The sequence below is a fragment of the Saccostrea echinata genome, unplaced genomic scaffold (assembly GCF_033153115.1).
Source record: "Saccostrea echinata isolate AGI-Se365-2 ecotype Australia unplaced genomic scaffold, CSIRO_AGI_Sech_v1 ptg000027l, whole genome shotgun sequence".
Classification (NCBI taxonomy): Eukaryota; Metazoa; Mollusca; class Bivalvia; order Ostreida; family Ostreidae; genus Saccostrea; species Saccostrea echinata.
The window spans coordinates 11,254,384-11,267,546 of record NW_026889776.1 but is presented as its reverse complement, the minus strand read 5'-3'; the positions used below and the strand labels follow the sequence as shown (position 1 = coordinate 11,267,546).

General features: G+C 31.2%; 1 protein-coding gene across 1 annotated transcript; it reads right to left on the bottom strand.

The window, feature by feature from the left end:
* Positions 1 to 283: 283 nt before the first annotated feature.
* On the bottom strand, positions 284 to 11,832 carry LOC133193210 (receptor-type tyrosine-protein phosphatase alpha-like). The gene is made up of 12 exons (XM_061329177.1): positions 11,743 to 11,832; positions 10,944 to 11,072; positions 5,267 to 5,415; positions 4,534 to 4,669; positions 3,238 to 3,396; positions 2,916 to 3,009; positions 2,637 to 2,707; positions 2,262 to 2,396; positions 1,881 to 2,000; positions 1,644 to 1,795; positions 1,163 to 1,298; positions 284 to 538 (listed from the first exon to the last, which is right to left on the bottom strand). The coding sequence occupies exons 1-12, from the start codon at positions 11,803 to 11,805 to the stop codon at positions 467 to 469; spliced, it is 1,416 nt and encodes a 471-aa protein (XP_061185161.1). The 5' UTR covers positions 11,806 to 11,832; the 3' UTR covers positions 284 to 466.
* Positions 11,833 to 13,163: the final 1,331 nt, after the last annotated feature.

Below are 13,163 nucleotides of genomic sequence, written 5' to 3'. Positions count from 1 at the left end.
ATATTAGAATAGTAAAGAAATTAAAAAAAAAAATGCAGGTCTTTTATACATGTATGTGTATTGTTCTTGTCATTTTTTGCTCTTTCAATACATGACATTCAATTCATAAAAGTAAATCTATTGAATAAGTATAAAATAATGAATGAACAAGCAAATTTATTCGATTTACTACAAAAACAATCACATTTTAAACCAAAAATAAGGGAAAAAGAAAGAGAAAAGAAATAATCATAAAATGCAAATTTACCAACAAAATAAATACGAAGCAAAGCAATTAGCACATTCAAGTTTTCTTAATCATCATAAATCGTTCTGATTATTGTCTTCACTGAAAAATCATTGTACTCGGGGGGTTTTGGTATTTCATTCTTCCTTTTGGAAGATTAATGAAACAAGCACAAAGTTAAGAAGTGGTACATTTATTTTGAAAAAAAGGCATCTGTTTTTAAGCAGATCTTGTATTTGTTTAGCAATTTGCATACACACTATCATTTTGTATGAATTCTGCCACTACTTCATGACAAAGCTGGTATTCCTCCTGAAACGAATAGAATATCATACATGTACAACGCTTCAGAATTCTTTTACTTCTTTATTTGAAAAAAAGTTTTAGACGAAATATATAATCATCTCGAACATTTAATATGCATTTTTATATCACTTATGAAATTTATAATCAATTAATCAAGAAATTAAGATATAAAAAAGCATTGGAAAGATGTGCACTCGGTACATCAAGGTCAAACGTATAAACTATCAGTTCTGCCATAAATTACATCCTCTGAATAAGTATGAAAAAGGGTATTATGTCACGACATACACAATGTACGAGGCCTGATGGTATGAATTCATTATATTTACAGGTGGTTTTTTTTTTTTCAAACGGAGTTCGGGATGTGCATATAACTACATATTTAATTGTCTTCTGCATTATAATGCTGTAATAGGCAAAGTGTAAAAAATGAAACCATTTTTTTTTCAATTTTTTACTAACCTGAGGTTTAAACATGCCTTTAGAAATTGAAATGTTCCCGGGTACATATAACGTTATTAAGAAGCAGAATGATTATTCATTTTGTTGGTCAGTTCAAATTAGGTATTGATAAATATTAACCAATGGTCCTTAATGATTTTCCATACAGGAATGGTTAATTATACATACCAAGGTAGACACAAACTCGGGTCTACGAACTTGAAATTGCCGTGTGATAGTGAAGATGTCCACCTCCTGATCCATAGATAGTTGTTCTAGAGCGTTATAAACCACACAGAACGCTCCACAACGTGTGGCACCATCACTGTCAAAGTGGAACAACATCTAACACATCACGTTATTGTCAACCATTAGCATTTTAAATAGTGTGGTATAAACGCCATGTCAATCAATTAAACACGCATATAACGAACACACTTAGAATAAAACCACGCTTAAATCGAAATGATTCAAAGGTCATAAAACGTCTTGTAAAGTAAACTTTGTCGTCTCTTGCACTTCGCTATAAACATGACTTACTGTAAAATCTTCTAATTTTAAAGAATAAATAAGCCCTATCTTTTTATGTTACCAAACCACATGATCCTAATGCACATATTATTGCTGTATTTTATGCAAAAGATTGAATATTACCCAAAGATACGTGTACCTGGATAGAATAAGAATTTTCCCTTCTTTTTGCTTGAGTTTTGTAGCCTTTGTTTCCTTGACTAAGTCCAGTAAGGCTCGTTTGTCATTTATCATCCTGTTTTCCTTCCATGCCTTGCATTCTAGAACTGTGGTTGCCATGGTTCTTAATCCCTACAGAAAAACGCCATTGAATAAATCAAATAAATATTTCAAAATTGTGAGAATTAAATTTGGAGACATTATTCACACAGCTCACCTCTGACTGTAGAATTATATTTCTCGACGTAAAATTTGTAGAGTTTGTTGAAGATGAAAGTTTGATTGAGAAACTCCCAACGGTTTTGTGTTCAGATTTATATGGAAGCCAAAGTAATGACTGAAGTCAAATTATTAAACTAATTAGTGCTTTTTTTTAGTATCAAACATTGTATTTCAAAGGACTCTTTGAGAAATTATTACCTAGAAAGAAGTTGTTACTATACATTTTAGATTCTTGTCACAAAAGTATCATAAAGGTCTTATATATTTGACAAAAAAAAAAAAAAAAAAAAAAAAGGATTAAAAAATATATGTTGCTCTCTGTTTGTTTTACATAATTTAAGAAACACTATTATATATATTTTTCAATGTGTCCTACGGATTTCAAGTCCTTTAGTGGACACATGAAAACCACAACACGAGCATCAAAATCTCTGATGAGTCTGAGAAAATCTTCAGTGTAATCAGGAAGTGGGTACTGAGCGCTGATAAGACTGTCGTTTTCTGTGAAGGACTGAAAGTTAAAAGTTTAAACTTAAAGAAATGTAGATGTTTCTTTCTTTTTCATTCAACCCACTTATCAAAATTCGAATGAAAAGGTCAAACGTTTTTAATATATATGATTGTTGCATTAAGTTCTGAAAAGGACAATGAAGATTATGTATATTAGGTAAGTAAACTTTAGAACTTAAATTATATAGTATAATAAAAATTATAATTAAACAATTTAGTTCCAAACAATTAGAAGTCGGACCTGAAGTAGAACAGCGTTATAGTAGTTGTTGCGTCCCTTTGTATATGACAGATAGCAAAGAAATTCTTCCACTGAAATTTAAACCACGAATATGATAAAACAACGATAGACTTTGCATATATTCATAATAATTGCTTCTAATTGAATTCACCTTTGAACTATTTACTCCATTATTACACTACTCACGAAACATTAAAAAAAACAGTTAATATACTTTGAGTAATATTGTATGCTTTGTACATAATTTGTGCAATATGGTTTGTTTATTATATTGTATACCTGGAAGGACTTCTTCAGTGTTGTTTGCAGTCATGTATTTTCTTCCAGATTCATAGTCCTTTTCTGTATACTCTTTGCGCAGAGATAGTAATTCCTAAGAACAATAATAATGACTCAGATTGCTACCTTTTTTAGTGTAGGCCTATACAATTCTACTTATTAACAGGCAATATTCAAAATATAGTTGTTCACTTATTCAGATTATACCTTTCTTGTTTCAAAAATCATTTTTCTAAATTGATTTCATTAAACAATTAAATTTAAGTATTTTACGATTTACAGATAACGGATCCGAAAGTCAGAGAAGTCAGTAAGTAACCACCTGAAGCTCTGATGAAAAAGACGATTTTCCTGCAACATCTCGACAGTTGCTATAACAAGACTGTTCTTGTAGATCTCGTAAAAATGACTCTGTTGTTAGGCATCTGGACTTCCCATTGAACGATTCACAAAGAACTAGGTAAACTGCCTTATACTGGTCCTAAGATAAGAGGATAATATTAAGAGAATTTCAAACAATATTTATTACCTACATCTTTTTCATTGTGGTGATAAAAGGATGAATTTCTTATCAAATAACTCCATGAATCCATTTCAGTGTCTGGAATCAACTAACAATATGGACATTGTTATACGAGTATTAGGAATAAAAATGGTAATTCTTTTTTAATTACATTAAATATCCAGCATGTAAAATACGGCTGTGGAAAAGTTTCACATCATTTACATGAGTAAGGGAATTATTGATAGCTGCATCCAAATTATTATTCAACCGGCACTCTATGCACACTTTACGTGTACATTATGCACATTTCTTTATTTAATGATCATAAAAAGATCCATGTCTTTATAAAGAACTTGTTAACCAATATATTTTAAACTTGATATTCGTTATATGTAGCTATAAAGGAAGCCTGCGCACATATACATTATGTTTTGATAAGCTTTAGTAGATCTAAAGGTAATTTAAAACATTTCAGTTTATAGTATATATGGACAGGGAAATGATTTTATTTGACAATAGTGAACCGATTAGAAAACACACGAATATAATTCGGCGTTTATTTCTAAACTTAAGATGAGATCTGTCAAGAAAACGCACCAAGAAGGAAACAATATTTGGGGTAATTTTAGGGAAACATTTCAGGACAATTGACAAGCTTCACCTATAAAGGCAGGTTACTTAACAGGAAGTTTTGTTCATTGTATTCACCTTTAATGGACAGTATGTCTATTTGCTGAATAAATATAATCCATATCAATAGACTCGTCCTTATTCACTGTAAAACTGATAAATAATGAGGAAACATGCAGAAGGGTATCATGGTTTTAATTGGAAGTAAATGAGGCTCCTACAGCAAACTCTTTGTTTATGAAGGAAGTTTTAGTTGTTAGATATAGATTTATAGACACATTTGCGAGAAGTTGACAAAGTAAAAAATTGTTCCTTGTTAAATTTACTAATTATGCTTTAAGCCCGTGAATATAATAAAATAATGTACCGATGGTAGAAGATTATGATTATTTAATGAAGAGGATTATAAACTATGAAGTTTTCTTTCGAGGATTTTGATAAAAGGAAAACTTAAATACACATCAGCAATACATAAAAACTCACATCGCCTTGTATCATGTTCATTCTGTCTTTTCTCATTGTCCTGACGTACATCGGTACATTAACTTTACCATTTCTCTCCCCTTCCCGGTAGAGGGCGTCTAAGGCAATGTACGTTCCTGTTCTCCCGATTCCGGCGCTATGTTTTGTCATAAAAGTTATATCTTTTATCGTCATATCTTTAAAAGAGTCAACTTGAATTATCTCTCTATAATTTTAATTAAGACGAAAATTTTATATTTTCTGTGCTAAGTCTGACAGGTCAATAATGATGAATAATGATGACGAGACGAAATTGACATATTGGGGGAATTTAAAACCAAAAAGTATATTACAAGTATGAAATCTAACTAGTATTGTTTCCAATATTGTTTTAGATACCAGTATATTCTATGTTGAAAATTGTTTACGTTTAAATATCAAAATTAGCTTATATAATTTAATAAAAAAAAATTACGATGATAAAGGAATCACTCTGCTGCCTGAATAATTAACTTAAACGATATTTTTAATACAAAATAAACAGAAAAAAAAATCCATAGACCGTTGATGCTTAAAGAAGAATAAATAAGCAGAAGAAATTTATGACCTAAACTTTGTATTTTAATTAGCGATTGTCCTTTTAAAAGAAAATCAATTAACAAATGGTACAAAACAACCCAGACAGACGTCTACATAGACAAAGTTGCAGATTTAATTTTGCATTTTTTTCACAAATCAAATATCTTAGTACAACCTGCAGTGTACTAGTGTGTATTTCCCTAGGTTTTGTGGGGACTTTTTCATCACCTGGCGATGAAACACAACGAGACTGAGAGGATCAGGAACTCCGTGGTCTGGCCACCTCGTATAATGAAACATCAACACCTCACGGTCTTTTTTCTTCTGTAAATCGTTAAGGAAATTACAGTGAGTGTATATTTGTAGACAATAAATAACACATTATTTTTGTTTAAAAATGACCTAAAGTAATATATTTTAAAAGAGAAAGTTTAAATGATAATCATTATATCATGACTACTCACAAAGGATCATAAAAAAATAAGACCTTCAAGATACTTCTTTTTTTAGTTTTATTTATTGACAGCTTGTACCGAGTTCAATACAAGCTGTCAAGTTCTTGCTTCCTGCAGAACCTAGGGTTGTTACTTTTATTAGGTTGCAGGAATGAAAAGATTTTTTCCACGACTTTTCTATGCATTATCGGGAATATATTCTAATATAAATATTTCCCTCTTTTTAATACACATTCAAAGTAATACGAGTCGCCCGCGTGGCGCAGTGGTTAGAGCGTCTGCTCTAGAGTCGCGGCGTAACGTCGCAGGTTCGAATCCCACTGTGGGACGTGGAGACCGGTCCTTCGGATGATACCGTATAAACCGAGGCCCCGTGTCGCAGTAGGTGTTGGCACGAAAATGATCCCTTACTGCTCAATGGCCGTAAGTGCCGAGTATAGGACAAAATTTGCAGCTCTCCACAGGCAAGTGGTGGCGTCTCCATATGAGTGAAAAATTCTCGAGAGGGACGTTAAACAACATACAAACAAAGTAATACGATTTAGGAACCATTTTAAAAAGAGCTAGCTTTATAGTTCTGCCCCTAAACTAAAACGTTTTGTTGAAAAAAGTACGGAAGCCGAATAGTGACATAATATATTATGTTTTATTACCGGTAATATATATCGAAGGTGTCATTTAACAAATAAATTTGTATAATCTACGTCGCGATAAATTTTTCTGCAATGAAATATTCTTATATCACTGAAATTAAAAATGTTTTATTATGTGTTATATATACATCCCTTTTGTATTTTGGTGGTGCTATATAAGAAGTCCTAAACATCTTGGTAAGCAAACCCTTATTTTTGGGGTGGGGGTTTGTGTAGAGTTAGAGGTAGTTCACAAATACTTTTTCTGTTGTAGAGAGAATGTAAGGGAGAGGAGAAATGTAGCTTTTCAAGACATCTCCTTCTCTCACATAACAATATAAGAAGAAGAAATATATCTATTAAATGCATTATTTGCATTTAATTCCAATGTGAGTAAAGATTTTACTACTTCAGTATCCTTGATCATTGTTTCTAGAGAAATATACATTTTTAGACCTTTCAAAAACACTGAGGCACTGTGACCTGTGGATATAGAATGACAGTAGGTGTACGCACGACGTTAAAGAGACCAGAACTGAAGTGTTTAACTCGATAAGAGGTTTTTTCTTTTTCTCAATTGTTAAGTTTCTTTCTTTTTAAACGGTATTTTGATAAAATCAGACAACTATTCTAGCCTTTCCATTTCCTAAGACTTTGCTGATTTGGTCGCGTATTTTGTAGAAAACAATTTTTTTTTTAGAGCGAGGTTAACTTTGTGCATAAAATGACCCCGTAGATACACCAATGTATTGACTAAACTCAAACATAAATATAAAGTAGAGACTTTGTGCTTTCATTTCCTATAAAAAATAGTTTACTCCGAAAACTCAGGTACTTCTGGAAAAACTGGCTTTCTAAAATTACAATATCTATACTACTATATTAAAATAATAGACTCGAATTTTTGGCCTTTAATACCAATAAATCAGAAGAGTACTGTCTTTTGTTTGATATATTTTAAACATCATTGGTACTTGAAGATTACCAGTTTGTTTTTATTTTTTCTCAATTAAGCTTCGCTAATAAATAATCAACGAAAATTCCTCAAAAAATTCCGGAAATCATCTGGATTTTTTGGATTTTACAATCTTGCGCGTGCGCATTACATTCACGCTAAATCACGGTGTTCAAATCAATCTCCCTTGCAGAGTTGTCGTTCGTTTCTCTCTCACACACGAATGTATGAGCCGTTGGTCGAGAGTGTGTTCAAATCAGAGAAGACAAAAGTAAATACTAAGTAGATATATTAGTTATTGTATAATTTCTCTAATAAGAAATCAGTAATATATATGAACAGAATATATAGCAAATTTCCAATGAAAATTTACACGTCGTATTTGTCATAGGGGTCTTTTTTTGCAAAGATAGACATAATATAGGCATTGAAAATTGGGGCTTACCTTTTTTCGTTGGTTAAGCCCCCCCCCCCAACTTTCAAATAGCCACCCGACTTTCAATTTGCTTCTGACGCCTATGTTTGTATTATCGTAATCGTTTCTGAGTTTATATCCATACAAATGTGATATTGTGGCCACGTGGGTAATCATTCGCCATCTCGGAGACACATTTATTATATGTTAATTATATTTCTGGCCATCTCAACGGAGGCAAAAAGCTCATGATCGTAGGAGCAACATTAATGTAACTACCCGATTTATTTTATCCCTCCTTTCTTTTATGCTTTTTTGAGGGGAACTGAAGGGGGGGGGGGTGTTACAACTCCAGTTAGAATCACATCTTAGTGAAGTAGGCATTCTTTTTCCGCCAAAAATTACAATAACTACTATATTAAAATTATAGACTCGAATTTTTGGCCTTTAATACCGATAAATCGGAAGAATACTGTCTTTTGTTTTATATATTTTAAACTTCATTGGTACTTGAAGATTACCAATTTGTTTTTTATTTTTTCTCAATTAAGCTTCTATTTTTATTACTTTTTCTATGTACTAATTCAAGGATATTACATTAATTTTTATCAAAACAGACAGTCTTTTACAGATTATATACCTGTCTATTACCTGTGTATATAAAATGTATATGTATTAGCCGTGCTTAACTCTTTTATTGTTGAGGTCATATTTTGAACAAGTTGAGACCTGCAGTGTTAAAATTGTTACAAAAATTTTTACATCTTTACTTTAATAACTGATTGTGTAAAAATACCAGCTTAGCACATTTCTTTATTTTCATTACTTTGCTTGATATTTATCACCAGTGTGCTCAACTCTTTGCTGTTGTCATATTTTCAATGAACATCCATTTCTTTTATTAAATTTGTTTGGAAGAGTGAAATTTATGTAAGGTCCGGCGTGATTCGAACTCAAGACTTGATTTATAGCTAACTGGTGGTCAAACCCATTCTGCGCTACGCCGTTACGCAACAATTTAAAAAAAAAAACAAAAAACAAAACAAACAAACACACACACACAAAAAAACAGAATTATATTCACATTCATTGTTTATTTCAAAAATACCTTACACTATGAATGTGTCGATGTATCTATTTTGTAAATGTCCGATAACATGCACATGGATGCATTCATAACAATGTCAACCCGTGCACGCAAGGGTCAAAGTCTAGTCTTGAATTAAGAAAACAGGTTTCATAGAATATTTTCGAAAGGCGATACGAACGCATCCCTCGATCCAAATATTAAAACTTTTTTTTACTTTTCAGTAGCAGTCCCATCTTTATAAAATTGCAAATACTAGATTAGATCTGGCGCTTCAAAAAAAATGCTGAAAATAGCTTATAAGTTTGGCAGATTCTGTATAAATTTTCAGGATATGGGAAAATGACCAGTTTATGACGACATAATGCATTGACTAGGCAGAATATTACGTCATTTAAGATACGAGTGAAAATGTAATTTTTTGCATTTTGAACTAAAACTAAGCAGTTTCACTTTTTTTTTTTCAGATTTTAAAAGAGCAAAAAAAAAAAAAAAAAAAAAAAAAAAAAAAAAAAAAAAAAAAAAAAACTCGAAGTGCTAGCTATTTTACATAAAAAGTTTTCTCTTTCATAAATGGGATAAAAACTAGATTATATGTATTACCTCTAAAACAAAATGATATTTATTTGCGTAAACAACGAAAATAATATTTGTTTCATTACCACTGTTATCACAATTGTGTCATCAAAATCACTTTATTAATTATTTGCATGAATTATGCTATTATAAAGAAATGGGCCTAAAAAAAAGAAAACTGCGTATCTAATAATAATGTTCTGTTTAATGTTTATTAATTTTAGCTACATCATTCATTTTCAAATCTTATAACGCGCAAAGATGAACAATTTTTCTTATCCTTTGGTTTGTTAAATATTGCTCATTTTAAATGGCTACATGCTCAAAAAAAAAAAAAAGGCAGCTAATTCTCCCATCACAACGGAGATGGAAGGGATACATATATAAAACGTGCTTGTGTGTGTGTGTGTGTTTTTGTGTATGTATTAGATTTCCTTGTGCGAAACGGAAGTGACGTAATTTGCATCTGTATCGATGGCAAATGCTGCCTTGATTTATATATATTCTCTTTTGCAAGGGAATGCTCCGCTTTGCGCTGACGATATTTAATTTTACATGTGGTATGGCGGTTAATGATTTTTAATCGAATAATGATTAAACAACTAATTTCATTTGGAAATATTACCCGCTTTCTTTATAATGAAACCCCTTTTTGTTATGTGCTGTAGGTCAGTACTCTGTGCACAATTAAGTATATTTAAATCTTATTCTTGTCAATATTTTACCAAAAAAGTTTTCTTGTAGTAATTTTATCAATAATTCATCAAAGGCCTCCATATTTCATTTAATTGAAAAATTAAAAAAATATCATGTTTTCTATGGTGTACCTCAAATAAAATGATCAAATATCAATCTGGCCGAAATGACATTTCAAAGTACATGACATTTACAAATGAAATTTATTAATAGGCATTAGAAATATTTACACATCATGCTATAGTTTTAATATCTAAACTAGTCTTATTCATTTAATAATCGTCATGAACATGCGCATCGGTACGATGGATCGGGGGTATATAAAAGGAGTGTGCATAGACATGGATTTTTCATTGGACTTTATTATTTCTGATGTCCTGTCATTCCTTGCTTCAAGTGAACTGTGAGGACTGCAGATAAAGAAGAAAAAATGAAAGGTAAATCAGACTAAATCAAAGAAGACTTCTGAGGTCGACTTACACTCTAAGCAGTATTTTCATGATGCTTTACCGCCATAGAGAGGAAACATATCTTTAAGGATGTCTGAAAGCATCAGAAAAACACAAAAGGGTAAGTGGTTTGGATTTTTATTCATTAAAGTATTTACTGTGCATTGTAAATGGTAGTTGGGGTTGGGTGGAAAGCATGTCCCTGCCAGAATTGGTAATTTTGTCTGCCTTAGATAATTTGAGTGGGTAAGACAGTCTGTAAAATATTAATGTTAGCTAAAGATTATTGATAGTTTTTTAACTATATGTACCCCTTCTTCCGAAAGAAAACACATTCAGTCTTTGTACTTTAGTAGTCGTCAGACTCAGTTTATACTGACTACCACACTAATAAGGGACCCTACTTTCTGATACATATGGCTTAGACCGTTGAGGACAATCCTTTTTGTAGAATGTAATTTGTCAATTAATATTTTTATCATGTATACAATTTCAAATATAATAGTAGTTCATTATAGAATGTAAGGTTTCTTATATTGAGTTTCATTTAACTTATATAATTTTTCTTAGTGATATTTTTTTCTTACCAAATTGTTTTGTACTTTAAATCGTCGTATTGTATAATTAGCATATATTCTCTCTTCCAGGTGTCTTATGTTGATGGACCCAGTCTGGATTTTATCGTAAATAGCTGGCCAATATTGGGCACATTTGTTCTAAAAGAATATTTTTTTTCAAGACTTTGAAACAAAAGATTCAAACAAGTTGAAATATCACAGGTACATGTTATGCGACAAAATACTGTCCAAAAGGAAACATTCAGTACATATCTTTTATCTTGTTTAATCTTCAACATAATATCGAGTATTATTAAGGCTTTGGGGAGGAGGTGAATTTCCTTTTTTTCAAAAACAATGTTTATCTTTAATTCAAATGAAAATATTTATGAAAAGCCCACACGACCTCCCAACTTTTTGTTGCAACATTGATAATTCGTACCACGTTTACGCATCTAAAATTTCCCACGCCTTGTCAACAAAAGATTTTGAGTTTGAACAATATTTGTTTTGCATGTCAAAGACTTTACAGGTAGGTTATCAATTTCTTTTCTTGTTGCCGTCTTTCTCTTTGAAAGGTGATCCTTCACTGTCTGACATGGTCAATGTTTTGCAAATTTTTAAAAATATAATGTGTGCTCTACTTAAGGGCAATTGCATGGCAATAAAAATAGCTCAGTTATTGTCGATACTTCTTGTAGAACACCACAATTTGGATAAAGAGACTGATGTGGCATATGTAAGGGATGTTGAATAGCCAACACCAAATTTGAACTATGAGCGACTGGAAGTAACAAAAGAATTTTTAGACTGGTCAGTAAATCACCACCTTTCCTCCTTCTTTTAGGTTGGTCAAGCAGACAATGACGAAAACATCCTCCTGCCACACCATTTTCCAAAAGTCACCGATTGTCTTTTGTTTGGGACCTAGAATAATATGTAACTGATTAAAAAACTTTATTGTGTATCTGTGTAATCATGTTTTACTGTAGAAACGTGATTAATAACAGCTTTTCGGACATACCTTGGGTTGCAATGTAGGATCTTTTACCGGTAGGATTCTATTTTCAAAAATATGTCATTTTTTTTAAAGAAATATAATATGATTTATGACAAATTTAACGGAATATGTTAATAATAGTAGCTGGTAAAAAATGTACAGTGAATCTTGCTTATAACAGGTATAAGGAAATCCGTCATTAAAAAAGTAAATACTGGTTAGGAGGAAGTTATGTTATGGTCATCTCTAACGTAATATAAACATATTGTAAAAAGATGTCAGGAACTAAATATGAAATTGTAAATTGCTATAATTTTTATGTAGAAGAGCAAAAAAAGTAACAGAAAATAATATTCTACAATACGTATTACGCAAAATGGCACACCCTGCATTACTAGTACTGAAAAAAAAAATATTGCAGAATTTCAAGTTTTCTTTACAATATTTAAGTGAATAAAAGTATAACAAAAATTTTTGTTTTACCTTAATTCATATCAATGATGTAATATGATAACATATGTTATTGATATTTAAGATTTAAATTAATTTTCCTTATACAACACAACGATATTCTTATGGGACATATCTGTGCGTATGGAATAAAAATGTATATGCATGTGAATTGATGAAAATGCACTCTTACCTCCATATAATTTGCGTTGATGTAGTCACCTTCTTGTGTGGAGGCAGTTTTCAAAACAACTCGGGAGTGATCGTCTGGTTTATATATATATATATATATATATATATTATTCGTTTCAAGGCAAGAAAAAATCAAATTCTAAACTAAGTAATTTTATTTCATGTACTCACATGGAAAAGTAGTTGTGTATCTATTTTTCGGTTTATTGCCTGGCTTCTTAGCTTCTTCACATTGAAAAAGTTCGCCTTTTGGAATTTCCTGTCAATTCAAGGAATAATTTTAAAAATTACTTTGCGAGATTCTCTTTATAAAATAAAGACACAGAAGACTGCATTAAAAAATCATTCATTATATACATCTGAATTTATATTACATACACCACGAAATGATGACTACACTTAACGCCTGTTTTTTGGTCTTTTTCGGTTGCTTCCGATGCTTTTATATCTAAACCTTATTTCACTTTTGTATGTTTTTGAAAGAATCCTCTCAATTTGGAACCATATTTAAATCTTTAAATGATTTTAGACTGTGATACAATAAAATGATTCAATGTTTTTTTTCCTTACTGTTCTCCAAATATAGTGAATTTACACTTACTTGCCCT